Consider the following 26119-nt stretch of genomic DNA (forward strand, 5'->3'; position numbering starts at 1 on the left):
TTGGCGAAAGCAATGCCCTCATGTCCCAAAAGCAGGCTTTATTGAAAGGTTTGTGAAGAAATTTACTCCAGAATGACATTTTGTAACTTGTTCTGCAAAAGATGGGAACTCAGAACAATGAGACAATTAAGAGGGTCTGGGCTAGACACAAATTATTTCAGATAAAGCAAAGAGGAAAAATATTGTAGTTAAATTGCAAGGAGAGCAACACAACACATGACTGTGCAAATTACACTCAATTAACAAGATATTCATACATCATGTGAATTCAAAGATTTAAAGTAATTCAAATCTTTCAGCAGTACTAGGAATAATGATATTTTCTAATTTATATGTGGAACTATGACCAAAAAGGAAAGGTATCAAATACTCTTTAAAAATAAAGTGCATTTTCTAATGGATCTAAGATATTACAGAATGCAAAGGTACATACATTTTGAAATCATCTATATTGATGAAGAAAATATTGTAGAGTAAGAAAACTTAAGCTGCAAAAGTCAAATGTCACACACTGGCAATCTCCTCTTAAGTCTTTCATCACTGTGACTAAGTATAAAATAATTTGTTTGAAAATCTGTTACATTAAGATGCAACTGCTTTTACTACAAGAGGAATACAGTTATGATCTGTGATGTATTTTGTGTTTATCCTTGTTCCTTCCCATCACTTCCCCCACCCCCTTCAAAAAAAATTGCATGGTGGGAAGAGAACTGTTGAGAATTAATGACATCACAAGGCATTGTATCCTGGGGCTGCTCATCTTTCTTCCCATCTATTCCTCAAAGTGTAGTGAGTGGTAACCAATAATTCACTGAATTAATTTTATGTTCCATTTGATATTGCAAATTAATAAGACTTCTATTGTCTGAAGTTGGTCACGGGTATTAGAGGTATTTAAAAGATTTAATTGGGACTCTACGCATTCTCAAATTTTAGCACAGTGCACCCTTCAAAGTGTTTGGGGAAATGTTGCAAATGTCTCGATTTCCACCAAAACATAGGACGTGAATCAGGAGATTCACAAAGCAAAAAAGAGGCGTTAGCAAAGATTCATCTCAAATACTGCCTTACTGTACACAAATAATCAGAAGCAAACAGAAAAATAAAATTCCCAAAGCACCACAATGGCATAAACCAAATTGAATTTTGACCAACAAAAAAGTGTATCTAATTTTATTTAAAATTAAATTTCAGAAATGTTGCACCATGTGTGAAACTTCTCCTGTCACCCTTACAAATGAGTTCAATGGCCATTTTACAGTTGAACCAAAGTTGTCAAGGACTAATTGTGCATTCCAATTAGGTTCGAGGGATTTTTTTTGTTATCCCTTTTAAATTCCAATTTCAACCCCAAAACTATTGTTAAAACTTGACATCTGATTCTTGTATCTGCTAGTATTCCAATTCTCTAGGCTCCGAGTTTACTCCTCTGGTTATATTATTCCATGTACAATCCAAGACATCTTTAAACTAACTTTTAGGCAGCACTCCACTAGTGTTATTTTTCCTACCTGGCTGGTTACATCTCCTGAATCAGGAACACTACTCTCCCAAGTTTAGTTTTCAAATTTTTTGTATAAATGGTTATTTGCTCCATCGTATGAAAAACAGTATTCAGGCTACTTGGAAGCACTAGGATAGGGCCAAAAACATACAAGCTTTCCCTTGTTGGCAAATATTTCAGTGTATGGTTTCAAATTAATAACATTACTACAAGGTACCCTTAGCCTACTACATAGAGTGTACTTCAATAGATTTTCACCAGGGCTACAGGTTAAAAATGCACCTGCAGATAAATTACTTTCTAAATTACAATATCAAACATAAAATTTATAGTATACCACTCATTTAAAACACAAAATAACAGAACTGTTATTTGTCATTTGTATTATTTCATTAAATGTTGCCACAAAGTCATATTAAATTACATATAAAAAAGAAACTATGTTCATATTACAATTTGATATATGTGCAGTACACTACAAGGTGAACATGATCAGTGTATCCAAGCACGGATGTCCTTTCCATTTTTAAGAGGAGGTTTTCAAAGGTTTGGTACGACTGATGTGGAGAACATCCAGTCTGCACAAACAGTCGACGCTGCTTTAAGTGCAGTCCTTCATAGTCATCAGTCTTACCTTTCTCAGAAAACACCCACTAAAATATCTGCAAGATAAAAAAAGGTAAATTAGCACAAGAAAACTTCTGCTTTCAATAATTAAGGTTGCACAACGAGTTACATACCAGCTACCTTAAAATGCAGTACAAAAATGTTTGATGCAATTTTACTATTGATAGTGACGAGGTGTCAATAGCCAGTTAAAGAATTCAATTATATAATATCCCTTCTCATTAATACAGATCATGTTACATGCAATTGCCCATGGGTTACAAATCAAGAGTCAGCTTAGCTCACTTGGTAGCACTCTCACTTCTGGGTTAGAAGTGGTGGGTTCAACTCCCCACTTCTAGGTTCATGACCTAGTGCAGCAGTCTAGGCATACTGCATGGTCAGAAGTGCTGTCCTTTGGATAAAACTTTAAACCAAGACCCTGTTTGCCTGGTCAGAACAACAGTCAAAGATTCACGGCACTATTCGAAGATCAGGAAGTTGTCCCTGTGTCCCAGCCAACATTCTTCCCAAATAAGACCAGCAAAAATAGATTAACTGGTCATTCAATTCCTGTGTAATACTCGCCACTCCTAGCTGGAATCCTCAACTGGGCACAAATTATAATTCATTCAAATGCTCAAGTCCGTGCTCTCACTTGCACGAAGGCCCACTGTCCCATCACCCTGTCCTCTTCAAACTCACTTGGCTCCCACAGTCCCAGCAAATTGATTTCACGATTCTTGTCCTTGCTTCCCTACCCATCCATGGCCACTCCTGTACCAACCTCAATGTCCACACGCAGCCTCAGTTCCTGCGACAATTATTTACTCATCGGCCCCACCACTATACCATTTAGGACCATTCAGTTGCTACACTCTGGTCCCCTGGTCTACTCTCCATAGATCCCTCTGCCATGCCACCACACTCTCCGCATTCAAAAAAATCTCCTTTGTGACCGTGCCTTCAAAATGCCTGCTCTAATCCTCTCAATTGTCCCTCCTGCTCAAAATCCAGTATCCCCCTCCTCCTTACAAACAGAAGCAGGTTCCTGTATCTGAGGAACACTATAGAAACACAAGTTGTTAGATTGCTGTTTGTAGCATCTTGCTCTGAGTAAAATAACCATTGAATAAATTCTGAAGGACAAAATTAGTCTCCACTTGGAGAAGCAAGGATTAATCAGGGATAGTCAACATGGCTTTGTCAAGGGAAGATCATGTCTGACTAATTTGATTGAATTTTTTGAAGGGGTGACGAGGCATGTGGATGAGGGTAACGCAGTGGATGTGGTATACATGGATTTCAGTAAGGCCTTCGATAAAGTCCCGCACAGGAGACTGGTCAAGAAGGTACAAGCCCATGGAATCCAGGGTGCCTTGGCACTTTGGATACAAAACTGGCTTAGTGGCAGAAGGCAGAGGGTGATGGTCGAAGGTTGTTTTTGTGACTGGAAGCCTGTGGCCAGTGGGGTACCACAGGGATCGGTGCTGGGTCCCTTGCTGTTTGTGGTCTACATTAATGACTTGGATATGAATGTAAAAGGTATGATCAGTAAGTTCGCTGATGATACAAAAATTGGTAGGGTGGTAAATAGCGAGGAGGATAGCCTCAGTCTGCAGGACGATATAGATGGGTTGGTCAGATGGGCGGAACAGTGGCAAATGGAATTTAACCCGGAAAAGTGCGAGGTGATGCACTTTGGAGGGACTAACAAGGCAAGGGAATACACAATGAATGGGAGGACCCGAGGCAAGACAGAGGGTCAGAGGGATCTTGGTGTGCAAGTTCACAGATCCCTGAAGGCGGCGGAACAGGTAGATAAGGTGGTAAAGAAGGCATATGGGATACTTGCCTTTATTAGCCGAGGCATAGAATATAAGAGCAAGGAGGTTATGATGGAGCTGTATAAAACACTGGTTAGGCCACAGCTGGAGCACTGTGTGCAGTTCTGGTCGCCACACTACAGGAAGGATGTGATCGCTTTGGAGAGGGTGCAGAGGAGATTCACCAGGATGTTACCAGGGCTGGAGCGCTTCAGCTATGAAGAGAGACTGGGAAGATTGGGTTTGTTTTCCTTGGAGCAGAGGAGGCTGAGGGGGGCCATGATTGAGGTGTACAAAATTATGAGGGGCACAGATAGGATGGATACTAAGGAGCTTTTTCCCTTCGTTGAGGGTTCTATTACAAGGGGACATAGATTCAAGGTAAAAGGCGGGAGGTTTAGAGGGGATTTGAGAAAGAACTTTTTCACCCAGAGGGTGGTTGGAGTCTGGAACTCACTGCCTGAAAGGGTTGTGGAGGCAGGAACCCTCACAACATTCAAGAAGCATTTAGATGAGCACTTGAAATGCCATAGCATACAAGGCTACGGACCAAATGCTGGAATATGGGATTAGAGTAGACAGGGCTTGATGGCCGGCGCGGACACGATGGGCCGAAGGGCCTCTATCCATGCTGTATAACTCTCTCTCTCTCTCATTCATTTTACATGAAATCTTCTGAGAAACAAGATATTATAGCTTTCAAAATTGTCTGAACAATTACATACTTTTTGCTTAAAGCATTAAATTAATTCTTTTAATACTTGGAAAATCTATGAGTTGGTGCACTCAGGCTGGCTACACTGAAGAGTTAAGTCAATATATGAGAATGAGGTGATTAAAAGTGAGGTTACAAATTATTAAATAAATAATTTTTACATGCATTACCTCTGGAAACATTCAAACTCTAAACACTAAAGGAAATCATACTCACTATAATTGTCAATTTTCTAGAGCTTAAATTACCAAAGTGCTATTTATATGCAATACGGTTGAATAAAGTGTCATTTTTAATTTCAAATTCAAACTACTCAACAATAACCAATGTTTGTGTTCTTTTAAAAGCAATTCTGGGGAGAGCACTGTCAGTTATTTTAAGTATACATATTAAATGTACCTAGATTAGTTGCAGTTGATTATGGCATGTGGATGAGCAAGGAGGACTACTGACCTTCATTCTAATTCATCATCAGCAATACTCAAAATATAGTTTTCTTTCTCCTACCTGGGGCTGGGGCATGGAAGGAGAATCCATTCTTTCCCCCCCACCCCCTCCCAAAAATAGTTAAGTTTTTAAAAAAGTCACAATAAGTATAAGTAAATTTGCTAATTTCAATAAGGAACCCAATTCAGCAGTCCTTCCCCTCCACCACCACCCCACCCCAAAAATAAGCATGTAACTTTTGCGAGCTGTTGGGTTTGTTTCATTTATACTGAAGAAAATTGATGTTAAAAAGTAATGTCAGTAAAATATCCCAAGATATCACTGGTAATGAGGCTGATAGAGGCTGTAAAAAAGATATTTCCCAAAATATAATTCACACTAAGTTTTTAATAAGATCTTACACCTGAAAGGATTACTCACAGAAAAGCCTTTCCAATGCCTTAAGATCTAGCTAAGATCGATGAAGTGGGATTGAATCCATGTGTACATTGAGCTTCATTTCATTGTCCAGAATCTGCACAAGTTGTTGCATGGATGGAAGATGGCCAGACTCAAGTTTGGACCACACTGGAACATCTAAAGAATAGAAAAAGCTCTTGTTACATTAATTATCAGTACTTTGGGTAGGACGGAAGGAGGGAGAACTTCAGATTTGGTTGGGCAATTGCTTCTAATCCATGCAAGGTAAAACAGTTTAAGAACTTAGAACTCCCATTCCAGAAGCCAAAATAGGTTTTTAAAGAGAGACAATACTATAATGAATGATTTAGTAACGCTTTTGTTCTTAGTTGAATTAGAAGTCTAGCTTAGCTCTATGAATCAAACATTTTGCTAAACAAAAAAAACTAATTCACGAGGGAAGCTACTGCTTGGAGCTACAATCCCATCTGATCATGTGGTTACTTCTTGTTCAGAAAACTTGACTTGCCCATGTGTTAATGCAGTGGAACATGTTTATGCAAATCTAAACATGGTGGAATACCCATTCATCATAGAGCAGCCCACAGGCATGACATCAGGAGCTTATGAAGAAGTTACTGTGCTACCAATCATTCATTACCTGCATCTATACCAGACTTGTACAAACTATAAATAATGGTCAGCAAGTAACAAGAGTGGACACTGATACATTGCAGAATAATAGTGCAGCACGGATAAATTAATTGTACAAAACAAGTAATTCTTAACCTAACGGGATCTACTTTTACTGCAGATATGTATCATCTAAGAGGCCTTGAATATCAACACAAGGAATTTTGCTTTAATAACTTGGTAGCACAACTTATTAGCCTAGCCTTTTAGCAATACAGTGATTAATTTCTCAAGGTGCATTAGTTATTGTGCCTTGATGGGATGCACTCTAAGCTACTGAAGGAAGTCAGAAGAAATAGGAAAAGCTTTGTTCACAATCTTCCAATCATCCTCAGATAGGCAAATTGTTCTAGGGGACTGGAGGGTATCCAATTTAACATCCCTGTTCAAAAACAGGAGGATAAACTGGGTGACTATACATCAGTCAGTCTGTCAATTGTGAGGAAACTTTTAGAATCCAAAAGTCAAGCTAAAATTTGAATGTATTGAGACTGATTCATGGGATAATCAAGGACAGATACCATGGATTTGTTAAAGGCAAGTCGTGCTTGACAAATTTTTTAAAATTCCCCCCTGAATTGACCAATTGGATAAAGGGAATTCAGATGTAATATGTACGGATTTTCAGAAGGCAATAGAGATGGCATCTCAAGAGGCTTGCTAGGAAAATTCAGGCATATGGTAAAACAGGAAATGTAACTGCATGGACAGAAAGTTGGTTGACAGGCAAGAAACAAAGGATTACAGTTAATGAGTGCTGCTCAGATTGTAGAAGGGTTGGAAGTGGCATATTCCAGGGGCCAGTGCTGGGTCAATGTTATGGTAATATGGAATTCAGCATAGGGAGCACGATATTGAAATTTGCTGCTCACACAAAGGGAGGGAGCTTGACTAACAGCCACCAGGAGTGTAAAATACTTCAACAGGATATAAACAGGTTAATGGAATAGGCAGACAGGAGGCAGATGCAATTTAACACAAGTTTAAGATAATGCATTTTGTGAGGAAAAACAAGGAATGGAAGTGAGGAAGATCAGTATATACTCAACAGAAAAAGCTGAAGGGTTGATGGATGGAAACACCTATCGATTCAAATACATAATTCCATGCAGATAGATAAACCCATAATATAATTTTAAATTGCCACTGAATGAATAGGGGTTCAAAGACATTTCTTTACACAGAGTTGTTAAAGCATGGAATACTTCGCTACAGGGAGTAGTTCAGGCAAAGACTGTTGCATCTTCTGTGCTGTGAACTTATGGTTCTATCTGTAGTAGAGTATTATCCTTATTCTGTTGATAAGCCATAAAAAGAAATGAAGCACTAATTAAATATAGTGAAAATATTAAAATACCATCAGAACAGGATGAAATTGTGATTAAAAATATAAATTTTTATTCTTTTTCACATTTGGAATTTCTGACATGGCATCAAAATAATTTGACGTTATTTTGTAAATATAAAAAGACCTTGTAGCCCAACTTAGTGTTTCAACAACTGCAGTTCAGAGATGTGCCATTTAGTCCACTTTTAGGAACCATTTCTTTAAATTTGCTGGACTGTCACATTTAAATGAGAACATAAAACTAGTTGTTTAAAAGTATAGTAGTGTCAATCTTATGACTTACCATTTAATGTAATCTCAAATGCACCAGTAGACATACACTGATTTTCAATCATGTTACTAAGGAAGAACACCATCATACATGCATAGATCTAAATAAAAAATAAAAGTAAATAGTCAGTTTTAATGCAATCATCTAATTGAAAAACTTCACTATACCCATAGGTTTCACATCTGCATGCTGTAGATAGCTAATGCTAAACTGAACAGTCAGAAGAGATGACAAGAAACGTATCTGAACACAGACTTAACCAGTGGTTTCTTGGGACTGTAGATAATTACGAGTCAAATTAATGTGGTACAATAATGTACAATTGCAGATGGTCAGGAGATAAATTAAAGATGTGCATGGTCTTGAATCAGTATGCACACTAATGGCACAAACACTTCTCTAATTTAGCCCTCATTTTGTAGGTCACATTCAAGTACATATTTTCCTTATTTGGTCCTACATGAAACAAAACGTTGGGCCCCAGAGAGAACCAACTACTCATTTGACTATCAAAAGAAATAACTGGTGTGCACCTGATGACAGATGCAATATTTATAGATAAATCTATGTTGAGTAAATGTTATTCAAAAATACAACTTAAGGAATGCATGCGATCAAGGGCCTAGGATTTACTATTGTATCCACAATTAAAAAGGAAAATTGTGCTTCCATTGGCTCAGTTGGTAAAGTCAGTGTACAGCTGATCCATATAACAGCAAATTGCATTTATGTAGCACCTTCAACTTAGAAAGGGTCCAAAGCCATTTTGGAGAGAGAGAAAATAAAATAGTACTAAGTCATGATGGGAGAGCTAGGGGAGAAACCAAAAGTTTGCTCGAAAAGGTGGGATTTAAGATGGCTTTTAAGATAGAGAGAAGTGGAGGGGTTTATGAAGGGAATTCTACAGAGAAGAGTAGAGGCTCCTAACAGGCCTGCCACCAACAATAAGGCAAAGGGAGGGGATTGGGGGGGGGTGAGAAGAATGCAGAAAAGGCTAGATGCAGTATGTCCCAGCTTTGAATCAGAGTCTGTGTTGAATTCTCTCAGCCAGGGCAGCTATAGTGGTGCTACAATCGGCCTCGATATCCCTGGGCTGAAGAAGAAAACCAGCCAGGGTTCCTGCTGCTGACTATTATCCAGTGACTCCTGTAGGAAAGGGTGCATTTGTAGGCCTCAGGTGAAGGCAGGGCCATGCTCAGCCGTGATGCCATTCCTCAATGGTCAGCCTGCCGACAATCACCGTTCAGGCTCATACATGAAGAGTGGCCACTTGGGCATTGAAGGACTACTGCTGTCCACTTTAACTCTGTCCGGATATCAGCAGGCACCTTCAGGAGTGGTGCAGCGCAAGGAGAAAGGAAAAAAATTGGAAAGAAACTCAAAAATAAAGTATAAGGTCATACTTTGATGAGACCATCGGGAGTCAAATTTTGACACAATTTCCCATAAATGAAACTGTCCAGGACAAGATTAATTTACAGAATTTTATATTTTACAGTAAGGTTTCTATTGTTCTGTCAGTGGGGTTAGATTAAAATTTCCAATATTCCTCAAAAATAATCTTAACTGAATATCAGAAATAATTGAATGCACTCTCTTCTGAAGTGGTCCATTCTGCTGTGGCAGGGAAAGCAGGAACCATCTAGTGGCAAGTAACAGTTGTAAACTAGTTTAGTATTGTTTTGTTTCCCCCAAACACAAATCTTACAGCCTGCTCAAGTACTGCGGAAGAGTGACCATGCAGGTTTTCCTTTCATTCTCCGCTGATTGTGGCTGCAAAAATCTTGATTGCAGCTGCTGCATTCAAGTAATAACCCTCAATATTAGCAACAATCACTGTCAAGGAAGTTCATTTTCAGCCACCTATTTTGGGTCACTTCATGGGACTGATTGATACCAGTGCATTAGACAATGTTCTATGCCACCCATCATGGCTGAACTGCAAAGGAGTTGCCAAGCAGATCTAGGCACTTCCCTATAGGGAGCTCTTCTGTATCTAACAGCCAGTTAAAACAGCAGCACTGGCAAATAAGTCAGTGTAAATAGCCCAGAACAGTGTGTTGCATGCATTTTTAAAAAGAGAAAAAACACAACATACAATCTGGCTGTATAATACTAATTTCAGCCAGTGAAAGACAAACACCAGGCGCACCAGTTACATATCATTGAATCTTGATTAGCTATTAAGTGGTCTTGGGTAGAAATTTGACAAAGTTGCAGCCAATAACCTATAGCAGGAAGTTTCTTGACATTTTCAGTAATTTATAATATCCTAATGATTGGTTAATAATTGGGAGACACATGCTGTTGTAGAGCAATTTTCAAAACTGAGTAAGAGTAACCGAAAGTTACTTCTCGAATTCTAAATATTACAGCAACATATTGCACAATGCATTGAATCTTGTACATTGCTGAGTTGCCAATCTAAGCTGCGCTACTCTGGGCTGCTCATGCACCTCCAAGCACTGCCGCATGAGGGACAATTGTGTGCCTTCAGTCACTGTTGGTCCATGGCATGACAATACAAGGGAAAAGAATGACTTGGGAGTTAAAAAAGAGAGTAAGTACCCTCAAGCAATATGTTTAAAAAAAGCTAATTCAACTTATGCAGGTATAACGTTTTTCAGTACAAATACAACTTGCATCCTGCTGCCTGAATTATTTTTAAATATTACATTTAGGGAGAAATTTGCTAGTACTATAACAGTTTTGCTGCAATAAATATAAAAAGTTACCTTGTTCTGCTGACTCCAGTGCCAGATGCTAGGTGCTTCCATGCCCAAACTAGGAAAGGGGTCTCTACCAACTATAATTAGTCCTATTAAGACCAGCTTGAAGACTGATAGAAAGGATGCTACGTGTCTGTAAAGCGAGAGAACAGAAAACAATGGTCAAAGTTAAACGCTTTGTCATAATATATATTAGCCCTTTTTCTCCATTGTGCTCCTTCACATCAATACTTAACCTCTTGATCAGAACAGAAAGCATCAGCTGTAAATGACTTTTGGAACACAGTCAATGCTTCTCATTGGTCTATTCATTAAACTACTGGATTGGTAAGACAACCCAAGGAAAGTTGAGAAGAAAAGGCCATTTGACTCATCATCCCTCTAAAAGCATGTCAGCATGGCTCAGAGGTAGTACTCTCACCTTGAAATCAAAAGTTATAGGTCCAAGCCCTACTCCAGGGCTTGAGCACATCATTCAAGCCGACACTATAGCGTAGTACTGAAGGTGCTGGATTATCAGAGGTGCCATCTTTCGGGCAGAGATTGAATAGAGGTCCCATCTGCTTGTTTAGGTAGACATAAAAGATCCCATGGCACTATTCAAAGCAGCACATGGAGTCCTGACCAACATTACTCCCGTGCCAAAAGCACCAAACAAGAAACAGATTAATTGATTATTTAATTTCATAGAAAGGTTACAGCACAGGAGGCGGCCATTTGGCCCATCCAGTTTGCGCCGGCTCTATGCAAGAGCAATCCAGCTAGTACCACTCCCCCACCTTACCTCCATAGCCCTGCAATTTTTTTCCTTTCAAGCACTTATCCAGTTCCCTTTTGAAGATCATGGCTGAATCTGCCTCCACCAACCCCTCAGGCAATGCATTCCAGATCCTAACCACTTGCTGTGTAAAAAAGTTTTTCCTCATGTCACTTTTGGTTCTTTTGCCAATCACCTTAAATCTATGTCCTCTGGTTCTTGACCCTTCCGCCAATGGGAACAGTTTCTCTATCTACTCTGTCGAGACCGTTCATGATTTTGAACATCTCTATCAAATCTCCTCTCAACCTTCTCTGTTCCAAGGAGAACAACTCCAGCTTCTCCAGTATATCCACATAACTAAAGTCCCTCATCCCTCGAATTATTCCAGCAAATCTCTTCTGCACCCTTTCTAAGGCCTCCACATCTTTCCTAAAGTGTGGTGCTGTTTACAGGACCCTGCTGAGTGCAAATTAGCTACTGCAGTTGCTTACGTGACAAGAGTACCAACACTTCCAAAGTAATTCATTGGCTGCGAAATTCTTTGCAACATCCTGAAAAAGGTGATAAATGTAACCTTTTCATTTACCACAATTTTTCCATTATAGCATCCAGCATTATTTTGGACATCTCATGTTTCTGGCTCCGCTACCCCATCCAGCAAATTATTCCAAACATCTTTAAGTAAAGATGTCCCTAATACCAATTTTAAGTGTGTACTCCATTAATTTAAATATGTGTCCCCTGGTTTTATGCTCCTGGCTTAAAGTAATATTTGGGGTTTACCTTATTTAATATTTTTTCTAGACTGCAGCTCAGTCCCTTCACTCTTGATCTCAGGTTGCATTTGCCTGCACCCTGCATGATTTTCATGATAGTGACCAGAAATGAACACAGTATTCTAGGTCTGACCAATGAATTGTAAAGCCTAAGCATAACCTCAAAACTCCACTGTTTTGACTATATCCCAGCATTCTATTAACTTTTTAAAAATTGCTTCATCACATTGTTTAAGCACTGAAAGTGACAAGTCTATTAGTCCCAGATTGCTTTCAAAATCTCCCGTTGCCAATTTGATTCCACTTTTTCAAAACTTTACATTTATTAGTGTTAAATTAGTCAGATCTTTACTGAGTGGCATAGCCAATCGAAATCCACTCTGCAAATCATTCACTATATCCTCTTCCACCCTTATTTTAGTGGCAGCAGCAAATCTGTCAAGTTTATACTTGGTTTTGATATACAGCCCACTAATTAGACATCACCAATTGGCTAAAGCTAATCTTCTGGGGAAAATGCTGAATGTGAAGGTTAGTAAAATTGAAATCCAAACTAACAGAAGTCTAACTTTAAAACTGCAGCTACCTTTCTCTAAATTAATGTCCTCAAGACAGAGTGTCAAAAGACACTAAACCCACATTCATTGCTGACGCCATATACTCAAGTAACATATTCACCCATCACCGTCCAGGAAGAAGGTTGCAACAGTCAGATGTTTGCGAAAGACCACAAGTCACTTTTCACAACAAAATTTACCCCACATTTTAAATAAATAACAATTTTTTTTTAAACTTACCTGTAGATAGGTTGTGGAAGGTAATTTTCTCCTTCAATACGGATGTCGGGATACCGCTGGCTAATAACCCGCGTATACTCCTCAAACACCCTCCTGTATCCTCAGGAGATACTAGAGCAAAAGACAGAGAGAAATACATTAATTGTAGGGACTAAATCATGTGTCTCAGCAAGATATCTTCTTATATGCTGTTTTCCAAAAACTATTCGATACAAAGCTTATGGCAGAGCAACAAATGCTCAAGCACTTGGGTCAGAGAAGCCAAAAAAAGGCAGAGAAAAATAATAAAAAGGGCTTTTGATCAATAATTCTGAAAGTCAGTAATTTAGTGATATAGTTCGTTTTCAGCTGGACTATTCTTTGGACACCAAAGCAGAATGGAAGATTTTTAAAGCTGTCAGAACGTGTGGTAACCTACAGCTCCCCTGATGGGCTTATGGATAAAGACACCACCCAATGCAACACATGGCCAGAGCAGAAGGCATCGGGTTCAATTTATATGATGAAGTAGCTGATCATCGCACTAGTGAACTTTGGTTTTTGGGGGGGGGGGGGGATAAATCAGCCAGGGTTTCCTCTCCTGATGGTTATCCAATGGCTCATATTGTAAAGTGGAAACGTGTACTCAGTTGGACAGGCTCAGCTGCGCTGCCCTCCAAAGCCGCATAGCCGATTGGCTCAGCGAGGTACCAGAAAGCTGCCAGCAAGGGTCAAGCATCTGCAGGAAAGGGAACGCTGAAGGAAACTTAAATTTTTTTTATAGCTTCCTATGACTCCTGGCATAACGCAGTACAACATAAAGGGGGCTATATGCCTTACCTATAAATTTGGCACCATTTATATGCAATATGATAAAATGGACATAGCAAGACTGGAAAGGTTTTTATATTTTTTTAAATTTCATTAATCAGGTAACCACACAAAATTGAACTTTTACTTGATCGGTTATGTTAGAGTGAAGATTAAATATAGTTGAACTAATTAGCTGAGTACATTCCACCTGGAAAATAAAACTGGTTTACGTTCTTACTGCCACTGTGGCAGAAATGGCAGTTGGCCATCCAAATCACACTTGAAAGACATTTAATGCTCAGCATGGCAGCAACAGATGTTGGAAGCAGACAAAACCTACGCTCCAAATAACTATTTAATGTGCAAAACACTGACCCTCTGCCCAGTTCCTAGCACGCGTATATTTGATCTATGAGAGGAAACGTAAGTACCCAAGTTAATGTTTTCCATTTACTGAGAAAGCCCATTATTGTGGAGAGAATGTTAATTGCCTTATACAGTTGGATCGACTTATTTTCTTAAGACAGATTAGTGCAGTGATGCACTGAATGCGCTTTTACTTTAGTGTTCAGGTCCTGGAGGAGGGGGAACTCAAATGGAGACCCGCAGCCTCTACTTACCACTCTCCCTGATTTTTCCAAAGTTCTTTCTGTAGGCCTGTTTTTCTTTAAAATTAAAATACTGAGAAAACCAATGCACAGGTCAACAATGAAGATAATAAGAACAGATGAGGTGAATCAGAGGAAGTGAATTCTGGGCAGGCATGGGAACGAATGAGCTGCTTCTATGCCCAATTTTTGATTAGAAGGCAAGCACAAGATGCTTTAAATCAAACAGCAGTTTGTGGGATCCACAAGAACATTGGTTTCCAATGCTGCTGGCAATCGGGAGCTTGGATCCTTTATATTAAGAGTACCAGCGATGGCAGAAGTGCTATGATAGCAGACACTCAGTGTAAGAGTGTCATTAATGCAAGCCTATCTGTTTGGGGTCCTGAACCCCAAAATATGAGATCTGCTTAATAAAATACTGCCAAAAAAAGGCAGGGGGGAGGAAAGAGAAGAGAACGAGAAAGTGATGTTTGAGTGATTTTTATTCATGATATGTAGCTCCAGTAATTCTTTTTCATCAGAGTGTAGACACACTCAGCAACTCTTCTGCTAAATCCCTCTGCATTGCAACCTCCCTCCCTGCTTTCAGAAATCCCCTTAAAACCTTTCACTTTGACTATGCTTTTGCCCCCTCCTTCCTGGCTTTAGTTTCCATTTTTCTTTCTTGCTTGGCATCTACCTTTTCTTTCTTCTGTCCCGTAAAGGATTTAAACATTTTTTGTGAGCAGTGCTTTAGAAATGTCAGTCCATACAATAAGATCCAATTTGATGAAGCATTTGTGCCCAATGTTTTCAATTTTTGGCTACAACCAATAAAGCCTAATAAACCAACAGAAAGAAAATTTTTCGGCTGGTATTTATTGCATAACACTGGAAATCCCAGAGAAGTGTTGATATAAGCAAATCTCAATTTCTTTATAGCAAGAGCTCTCCATTGGTCCACTACTCTGATTTGAAATTTAAAAGAACTTCTGCTTACAACAACTTCCATTTATATAGCACCTTTAATGTAGTAAAACCTCTCAAGGCGCTTCAGAGGAGCAATTACCAAATAAAATTTGACACTGAGCCACATAAGGAGATATTAGGACAGGTGACTAAAAGCTTGGTCAAAAGGGTAGGTTTTAAGGAGCATCTTAAAAGGAGGAGAGGGAGGTAGGGAGGCGGAGAGGTTTAGGTAGAGAATTCCAGAGCTTAGGGCTTACGCAGCTGAAGGCACAGCCGCCAATGGTAGAGCGATTAAAATCGGGGCTGCGCAAGAGGCAAGAATTGGAGGAGCACAGAGATCTCAAAGGGTTGTAGGGCTGGAGGAGGTTACAGAGATAGGATGGGGCAAGGCCATAGAGGGATTTGATAAGAATGAGAATTTTAAAAGCGAGGCATTCCCGGACCAGGAACCAATGTAGGTCAGCAAGCACAGGAGTGATGTATGAACAGGACTTGGTACAAGTTAGGATACGGGCATCAGAGTTTTGAATGAGCTCAAGTTTATGGAGGATGGAAGATGGGAGGCTGGCCAGGAGACCACTGAATAGTCAAGTCTAGAAGTAACAAAAGGAATGGATAAGGGTTTCAGCAGATGAGCTGAGGCTGAGGCAGGGACAGAGACAGGCGATGTTACGGGAGGTGGAAGTAGGCGGCCCTGCTGATGGAGCGGATATACCACTAAACTCATGAACAAAAGATTCGTCCTTATTTCCTTTTCTGGGTATTCCTGGTTTGATTTTTGGTTTTAACCAGAAGTGAAATCAGGAAAACCAAGAAAAGTATGACTCAGTGGTAGCATGCTCACGTCTGACTCAGCAGGTCATGGGTTCAAGTTCCACTCCAGAGATAAGCCCATAATCAAGGCTGACACTACAGTGCAGTATTGAGGGAATGATGCATAGTCAGAGATGTTAAACCTGCCCCCTCAGGTGGATGTAAAAGATCCCATCCTTTAACCAACGTTAAAAACTGATTATCTGGTCATTTATTTCATTGCTGTATGTAAATTGGCTGCCATGTTTCTTACATTACAACAGTGACTACACTTCACATTACAACACAGTGACTACACTTCAAAAGTACTTAATTAGCTTTGGAACGTCTCGAGGTCATACAAGATGCTATATAAATGCAAGTTCTTTTTCTAAGTGAGCCTTGGCCATTGATACTGGCAAACTATTTGACCAGAGGGAAGGAGGGGGTGTAATCACAGTTAAACTTGATCCTGTCATCACCAGATATTTACACAGGAGTTGCTAGACAAAAATGTCAGGGGACAAAAAAATGCCACTTTTAATTAGAGTTGTTTATTTCCTTTGTTGGTGAAGATTGAAGTTAAGGGTGTAAACTAACCATCTAACAAATCTGCATTTTTATTTGTTACTCCATAATTACTGGGAGTCATTACAATTCCTTGACATGTCTGTTAAAAGTGATTGACACTTAAAGATGTGAACTCTTGCAATACATGTGTCATCTGGATGTGCAAGTAGTTTCCCTAATAAGGGAAGTGAGAATGATAAGACTCAAGTAATAAATGGCACCAATGAAGAAATAAAAGACATTAAAGAAACAGTGGACATTTGAATATTGAAGGAAATGGGAAATCCAAGGAATGAGAAAATGGTAGAGATGAACAAGATGGAAAACCTGGGGTTCAGGTATGAAATTAAATCAGGTTTGAAAATGAAAATGCTGGTAAATTATAGCAGGTTCACTGTCTCCAAAAAAAGCAAGAACAGGTTGTTACATGTTTAGGGTCTTCCTTTGATATTCTCTTTATGTAATACAAAATAATGTACATGATCCACTTCCCCACATCAGTGGTTCATCTTACTTGATTTAAACAAGATAATTCCTAGCAATTCCCCTGAATTCTAATCTTCTTGCAGCCTTTGCTGGGCCTGGTTGTCTTTAAAAACCTGACTGACTGCTTATGTCCGTTTCCATTTTTATATTTCCCCTCTGTTCACAGACAGAAAGGAACTATAGGCTTTCTAACACAATGGGTGCGAGGCATTTATCGAATGCTGAGACAGGCTAACAAATTACTTATTTACTGTCTCATGGAGAAAGCTAGCTTAGTAGCATTTTAGCCACCTATAATCTTAGAAAAAAAACCTATAATTTAAAAAGGGTTTTTTTCCCCACCCCTCCCCCTCAAAACATTTGTGGAAAAAGAGTCTTAAAAAATTACAACACATGACAGGTCAATCAGAAGAATGTGGTAAGTAGGTAGCAGAGCCAAGAGAACAGTGGCACCAAGAAAACAGCAGCACCAAGAAAGTAGGGATTAGAACATGGTGATTTTAATAATTTTCCTGCAGACTAGATTTTTCCTAAGTATCCCAAGATTTTTCCTTGATTTATGCAATTTTATAGTTTTCCCATGTCCATGCAAGAATGGACTAAGCACAGAATCAATTAAAATGTTGATGTTTTGGATCAAGTGTATGCCCATGGGAACATTACAGAAAGTCACATCACATTTATAAATGTTTTTTCCTGATTTCATTCAGCTGGAAGGCTCATTTCTCTGCTTTTTGCCTGGTACCATTTAAAAAAGATAAATCTTTCAATCACTTCTTTTGCTGAGCTTTTTATGTTCTCTTGCATACCTAAATACACTCTGTGACTTACCCTGCCAGCATATTCCAGGCTGATGTTACAGCATAGAGGATCAGCAACAAAGTTTTCTTTGAAACTCGACTGAGCACACCAACGCAAACTGTCATAGATCAGCAATTTATCATTTTCCTTCCCGACTTCCGCTCAGGATGAGGTTCCTTTTAAACATAGGAGTCCTGAATCTTTAATAACTAAAGGCACCATCTTGTATCAGACAAACATATTCAAAGGATGGGAAAAGAATATCAGACCTGGACCCTCCACTCTGGAAAATTCCTCTCTGGCCCCAAATGCCCTATTTGAGCACAACAGCCAGTACTCCTTATCATTCCAACTAGTCTTTTATAACTGGAAATGTCCTCTTCACACAGGACTACAGGGAATACATATCCACTGAATGTTTTGGTCATCGGTTCCAGAGAGCAACAACTTTTTGCAAAAAGAAACACTTCCTGGCATTTAACCCACCTCTTTGCCCAAGAATTTATATGCATGCCCTCTAGTCCTATCACTCCTATCCATATGGATTGAATGTAATCCTATCATTTTAAAAATCTGAACTGTGTCCTCATTGCATTTCTTTAAGGTAATTAGACCTAACTCTCAGAGCCTATTCTGATAACTAATAGTCCCAAGGCTTGGGGGCAATCTGGTACATGACATCAGCACCATCTCCATATGTAGGACCAAACTGGACACAATTCTCCAAGCATAGACACAGCAAAGCCTTGTACAGCCCAAGTATAATGCAGTTTATTTTATCCTCACTGGTTCTAGCAATACAACCTATTGAACCACACAGGCCAGAAGGTCCTAGGTTCAAAACCCAAGCTGCATTGAGTTAGCTGATTTAGCCAGAGGAGCACTGGGGGCCTCAACACTAGGGGTAAAAAAAAAGCCAGAGTTCTCCCACTCCTGAGGGCTGTCCAGTAACCTTTGTTGGAAAATAGATGAATGAATTGCTAGGCGAGGACAGAATTGGGCTCGGCTATGATGCCCCACAATCAAATAACTTGCCAACATTCATTATCTAGGCTCACACATGAAGAATTGCCAACTTGAACAAGGTACTGGAGGTCTACAAATTCCTGTGTATCTGTAACCTGGCGAGACTTAACAACTTCAGGAAAATTGGGATAAAAAGGAATCCCTACTGATTTGGAGTTCAACATCTCATGTGCAGGATGAGATGTCCAATAATGCAGCACTCCCTCAGCATACTAGATAATATGCTCAAGCCCTGGTTTGAAACTCTATCGACAATCTTCTGATCTAGAGCCTACGTTCCTAAGCACGACCAACTCAGCCATCAAAAAATCTGAATAATGTGACAAGGTTTTTTAAAAAAAATTCTACCAGTTTCCATGAAATATTTGAACTGATGTATAATGAAAATGTTATATTAACAAAATACAATTGGCTTCTCTGGAATCATATACCTCAACAGTGAGTATATGTAGCCTCCCACTATTTCCATCACTTCTTGCCTCACCCTAAATTTCAAAGTAACTGGAATTTATTTGATCTATGCAATTTAAGATTTATTGGAGGACTTGTACAGTCTGCATCAAGTAAAAGTGTGAGCTGAAAGGCCTCCATAAACTGAGCTGTAAACAGTCTCAAAATCACAGTGGAAGAGATCCTAAAATGAAGGCTTTAAACTTGATTAAAGCTAGGGGTCAGGTAGATTTCAATTCAAAAGTGTTCATCGAAAGCCAAAACAGCTCTCCTACAAATAATATATCTTTGGGTTGAGAAATGTAATCAGTTTCTCTCAAGCAGAATCAATATGACACCAGATGCATGAGTCTACTGCATGCAATATTTATCCAATGGACGACCCAACCAAACTAATCAGATCCACTTGTTGGACGGCTATCATACACAAGCCCCCAAAACATGTTCTGTTTAAAATATTTTGGGGAGCCAATATACAAGATGGTTGGATGATACAGGTGGACCCAATACAATTGATTCAGTCTTCCTATTGGATAAATATTGCATGCAGCATGGCCCTGATGCATAATGTGCCAGATTGATTGTTTGAGAAATTGATTGTTAATTAGAACAAATTTATAGCTCAGAAAAGTTGCAAAAATAAGTCGGATTCAGGTGATATGCCAGGCACAGACATTATGACAGAAAACATAAGCAAAACAAATTATTGGTCCTGAAGTTATGGCTTTGACTGCAACTCCTGCTGTAAGTATTAGGCTGAAATGTTGGGGCTCCTATTCAGATTGTAGTGTAGCTGCAAAGGGCATGTTTACTGTAATGTAGCACACAAAGAGGAAAGAGCGTTGCTAGAGTCCAACCATTCAGCACATTTGGTTATGCTTATACAAAGTACGGAAAAAAATTGTAAAAATCCTTCATGATGGTGGCACCTCATGGGCTGATCAAAGCAGACATGGCATAAAATTTAATTGGAACAATCTGGCTACTAGTGTTGAACAGCAGGGTTTGCATGCAAGGCCTGAGCTTTTGTTATTTGAACTAAATTTCACATCAACAGTCATGTTTTGCTGGTTACAGCTATCAGGGTTTTTTTTTGGGGTGGTGGGGAAGAGGCTTTCTATAAAAGCTACAGAACCAGCCACTATTATTTAGAAGCACATCTCCTGAAATAAGGAAGCATGGCAAGAAAGAGGTTTCACCAGCACGTTATATTTATTCAGGAAGTGTTAGCTGGCATTGTAACTGTCCCATTCTTTTTTAAATCTGCATCATCAGCCCCTCAAAAAAATCCACCCTTGCCCCTTCAGTCCTTGCAAACTACCGCCCCATCTCCAACCTCCCTTTTCACACAAAGTCCTTCAAAATGTTGTTGCATCCCAAATCCGTGCCTATCTTTCCTGCAACTGCGTGCTTCAACCTCTCATCAGCTTTTCGCCCCTGCTACAGCACTGAAACAGTTCTAATCAAAGTCACAAATGACATCCTCTGGACTGTAATCATGGTGCACGATCCCTCCTCAACCTCTACGCAGCCTTCGACACGATCGACCACACCAGCCTCCTCCAATGCCTCTACTCCATTGTTCAGCTGAGTCCTCGCCTGACTCTACGTTTATCTATCCGTTCACAGCCAGGAAATCTCCTGCAATGGCTGCTCTTCCTGCCCCACACAATTACCTCTGGAGTCTCCCAAGGATCTAACCTTGGCTCCCTATTTCTCATCTACTGCCCCTCGGCGACATCATCCAAAGACATGACATCAAGTTCCATTTGTACGCTGACAACACCTAGTCCTATCTCACCATCACCTCTCTTGACTCCTCCACTGCCTGTCAGACAAGCAGGCTGACAACACAGTCCTGAATGAGCCTCAACTTCCTCCAATTATGTAGAGATGCCAGTGATGGACTGGGGTTGACAAATATTAGGAATCTTACAACACCAGGTTATAGTCCAACTGTTTTATTTGAAAACAGTTGGACTATAACCTGGTGTTGTAAGATTCCTTACATTCCTCCAATTAAACATTGGGAAGACAAAACCCATAGTCTTCAGCCCCCGCCACAAACTCCTTTTCCTTGCAACCAATACCATCCCCCTTCCTGGCCATTGTCTCAGGCTAAAACAGACTTTTTCCAATCTCCCTGTCCTATTTGACCCTAAACTGAGCTTCTGGCCCCCATGCACTCTCCATCACAAAGACTGCCTACTTCCACTTCCATAACATAGCCCTTCTCCACCCCTACTTCAGCCTTTCTGCAGCTGAAACTCTCATCCTTACTTTTGTTACCTCCAGATTCAACTTTTTCTATGCACTTTTGGCCAGCTGCCCATCTTCCACCTTCCGTAAACCTCAGCTCATCCAAAACTCTGCTGCCATATCCTAACCAGTACCAAGACCTGCTCACCCATCACCACTGTGCTTGCTGACCTACACTGGCTCCATGTCCAACACCTCAAATTTAAAACTGTTATCTTCATAGTCAAATCCCTCCATGACCTAACCCTGCCCAATCTCTAATGTCCTCCAGCCCTACAACCCTCTAAGAACTCTACATTCCTCCAACTCGAGCCTCTAACACATCCTCCACTCCCTTCACCTTACCATTGGCGGTGGTGCTTTCATCTGTAAGCCCTAAGCTCTGGAATTCCCTCTCTAAGCCTCTCTCTCCTCCTGCAAGACCCTCCTGAAAACCTCTCATTGAGCAAGCTTTTAGTCACCCCTCCTAATATCTCCTTCTTTGACTATATGTCAATTTGTGCCTATTTACACTCCTGGGAAGCACCTTGCAATGTTTGCCTATGTTAAAGGTCCTATATAAATGCAAGTGGTTGTTACAGTAGAAAGACCCTCAGTAAGCTTTTATGAATTCTAGGCATTTTAAAATTCAGAAGTACACCAATCACTAAACTTAAAGCTACTGGCCACAATATTACTGATACCTTAGTATTCCAATAATGGAATCTCAGGGCTCAGATAAACTGCTCAAGCTTCATTCAGACTCTAAAGCTCCCTTTATTCTCTACCCAATAAGGTAATACTCTGAAGCGTGTTTCAAGGCAGTAGCAAGAGGTTAGGAACCCCTCATCTCTTGAAGGTGGTGACGCATACTGGCATACAGATCTAGAAGCCATTGGTACCATACCAGCTAGCCATTCTTCACAAGACTGCAGAGTGAAGTTAGACAGCCTATTAAAATGTAGGGTACCAAAGCAGAGCTCAACTCTGTTTTCACTCAAAGTCCACAAATCAATAGTTTCCAATAGAGCTCACTGAACATTAATCAGGAATAGAAACCCGGGATGATTTTTCCCCACACTAACCAAGGAATCCCCTGGCCAACTCAGCAGCCATACTGCTGCCTCAATTGGGCTCAGCTAATTGAGCACAGATCAGGGACTGAATGTGGGCAAGCTACACACATGTCAATATGAGTGTTTCAGCTTGTTTGCTCTCTTGCTACTGCTTGAAAATATTATGAGTTCATGCCCATAATTTAGGCTAACATTCCAGTTCAATAGTGACAGAGTAGCTGCAATATTGAAGGTAGCACCCTGGAGATGAGATGTTCAACCAACACCCTGCAAAATTTGGTGAACATTAAAAATTACATGGAACCAAAGAGAGGCAAAGGCCACTTCTGATGTCCTGACTATGTAACATCACCGCACTTCTGTTTATTGTGAACCATAGATTTATCAATGACGGATTCATAAACTCCATAAAAAGTTGGTTAAATTTGCAGATGATACCAACTAGTTGAAATACAACACAATTCGGAAAAGAGAAAATATGTAAGTGGACAGAATAGGTGAAATTTAATAATACTGCACGCAAAGGAAATAAATGGACAAAATATGTACTCAAATGCTGTCAAAATAGCTAAGATTGAAGTTGAAAGATGTGGGGATTTAGTATACACATCTAAACACTGTAGACCAGCAGACAATAAAGCAAAAAAATGCTGAACTATATGATGTACAAACCACAGAAACTTGGAAGGGTAGTGAACAGTAAGGAGGATAATGATACACTTCAAGAGGACACAGACAGGCTGGTGTAAAGGGCAGACACAAGGCAGATGAAATTCAACACAGAAAAGTGTGATGTGATACATTTGGGTAGGAAGAACGAGGAGGGTACAATTCTAAAAGGGGGTCAGGAGCAGAGAGATCTGGGAGTATATGTGCACAAATTGTTGAAGGTGGCAGGTCAGGTTGAGAAAGCGGTTAAGAAAGCATACAGGATCCTGGGCTTTATAAATAGAGGCATAGAGCACAAAAGCAAGGAGGTTATAATGAACCTTTATAAAACACTGCTGTGGCCACAACTGGAGTATTGTGTACAGTTCTGGGCACCGCACTTTAGGAAAGACGTGAAGGCCTTAGAAAGGGTGCAGAAGAGATTTACTAGAATGATTCCAGGGATGAGGGACTTCAGTTACGTGCATAGACTGGAGAAGCTAGGGTTGTTCTTAGAGCAGAGAACGTTGAGGGGAAATTTGAGAGGAGGTATTCAAAATCATGAAGGGTCTGGACAGAGTAGACAGAAACTGTTCCCATTGGTACAGGGGTCAAGAACCAGAGGACATAGCTTTAAGGTGATTGGCAAAAGAACCAAAGACAACATGAGAAAAATATATTTTTTAAAAACACACTGCAAGTGGTTAGGATCTGGAATGCACACTGCCTGAGGGGGTGGTGGAGGCAGATTCAATCATGGCTTTCAAAAGGGAATTGGATAAGTACTTGAAGGGAAAAAATTTGCAGGGCTATAGGGATAGGGACTAGCTGGATTGCTCTTGCAGAGTGCTGGCACAGACTCAACAGGCTGAATGAGGACATTCTATGATTCTAAGTCACGTTCAAACTATATGCTGTTTTGGTCTGACCGCATCTTGTATACTGTCACCAGTTCTGGTCAGAGGCACAAAAGTGATATTCAAGTTCTGAAGGCAGTCCAGAGAAGAGCCAGGAGAAACTTAGGCTTTACAGCCTTTGAAGGAAGTGACTAAGAGCTAATCTTATAGAGGCATATAAAATGGAAATTGATTACTTTTTCTATACCAAGTAAATTTCAAGAATACAATAGGACACAGGCTTCAAAACTAATAAAAGACAAAATTAGGCCTGACAGGAAGTAGTTCTTTGCACAAAAAATGATCATTTACCCTGTAATTATTTAAAACAACTGGATGCTGCAATGGAGAGGGAGGGGAAAGGAGACAGCAAATGTAGGCCTTCCTGAATGAATGAACTAAGAGGAGCCTTACTTACCAAACTTTTTTTAAAAAGCCTATGTAAACATAAGTGCCATTTACAGTGAGCAGAAGAGGAAAGAAAATATTTTGTTTATTATCTTCATTTTGTAGCAGGTGTCCTGGGTGTCTCATAACAGGTTTCCACAATTAAGTCACAGCACGTGCAATATCCATATTTATTTAATTGACTTTTACAAGGAATAATAGCCTATACGTGTGACACACAGAACATGTGCAGGCAATTCAACCCAGTGAGCTTGTTCCATTACACACACACACACAAAATTTTATTTTTTAAAAATAGCATATGCTTGCCACCAAACCATAAATGCTCACATGTAGCCTGTGTATAACAAAACAATTCAACATTTGATTCAAAAATCAAGCCTTACTTCTAAATAACTAATTTTAGCCTTCAAATTTAATTATAAACACACCATGTATAAAAAAAATTGTTAAATTAAGGCATTTGATAAATGATATACTGGAGAACGTCAAAATATAAATTCAATTCTATTCCATTATTTTAACATAATGCATGTCTTTCCCCACACGCTGTAAACAGCAGCTTATGTAATCTTTTTCCACCTCCAAGGCCCAGCGACATGCACTTCCTACTGGGGCTTGGGCCTAGCGCCTCTTGAACTTGAAACCCTCGTCTCTCGAGTCTGTCAGCCCAGTCCCAGTCCCAGTCGCCGCTGTGTGAAGTGGGGGGGGGGGGAGAAGAGACGGGACTTCAACACATCCCCCACCCTCCTTCCTCCTCCTCCTCCTCCTCCAACCCCCCGCCGCCGCCGCCGCCCCTGACTCACCAGATCTGGAAGCGCAGCACCGGCCCGGTGACGTACTGCATCTTCAGCCGCTTGTCGGCCAGCCCTTGGCCGATGTTCCCCAGGCAGGTGGACGCGAGGAGCAAGAGGGAGATCGCAACGCAGCCCGGCGCCATTCTTACCGCAGTTCCACCCCGTAACCGCGGAGACGGAGCCTCGAGTGCCTTGCCGCGCCTGCGCGGCGCAGGGTGCAGGCTCAGCGCCACGTGATCATCGCCACGTGAGTGCAGTAGAGGAATACCAATCAAAGGCTGCAACTTGGAGCACACCCTCATTTTTGAACACTCAATTTGTGTGTGTGTAACTTTTTCAAAAGGGAATTGGATTAATACTTAAAGGGTGCAAAATTTGCAGGGCTATGGGGAAAAGGCAGAGGAATGGGACCTTTTTATTTCCTTTTTTTTCCCCCTTTAACAGGACCCTCCAACAAACAAAATAGCCAAGTGACCGGAATGGGACTAATTGGATCGCTCTTTCAATAGAGCCGGCATTGTACACTGAGGGGCTGCAATCAGGGAAAAGCCCCCACGGGCAGAATGTAAAATTCAAATTGCTGTAACGTACCTGTAATGAATATGTAATCATTAATCTGTATTCAGTATAATGCAATGAGACACCCCAGAGTGTCATGAACTGTAATTGTGTACAATGTGTTCATTGAACTGTACTTGATGTAACCTGC

General features: G+C 40.2%; 1 protein-coding gene across 1 annotated transcript; it reads right to left on the reverse strand.

The window, feature by feature from the left end:
- Nucleotides 1-25631, reverse strand: LOC137331282 (thioredoxin reductase-like selenoprotein T). Its single transcript, XM_067994986.1, has 6 exons — nt 25420-25631; nt 12872-12982; nt 10545-10671; nt 7822-7909; nt 5519-5674; nt 1-2166 (listed from the first exon to the last, which is right to left on the reverse strand). Exons 1-5 carry the CDS (start codon nt 25551-25553, stop codon nt 5550-5552), a joined length of 585 nt encoding a protein of 194 aa, XP_067851087.1. The 5' UTR covers nt 25554-25631; the 3' UTR covers nt 1-2166; nt 5519-5549.
- Nucleotides 25632-26119: the final 488 nt, after the last annotated feature.

The sequence above is a fragment of the Heptranchias perlo genome, chromosome 13 (assembly GCF_035084215.1).
Source record: "Heptranchias perlo isolate sHepPer1 chromosome 13, sHepPer1.hap1, whole genome shotgun sequence".
In the NCBI taxonomy this organism is placed as follows: Eukaryota; Metazoa; Chordata; class Chondrichthyes; order Hexanchiformes; family Hexanchidae; genus Heptranchias; species Heptranchias perlo.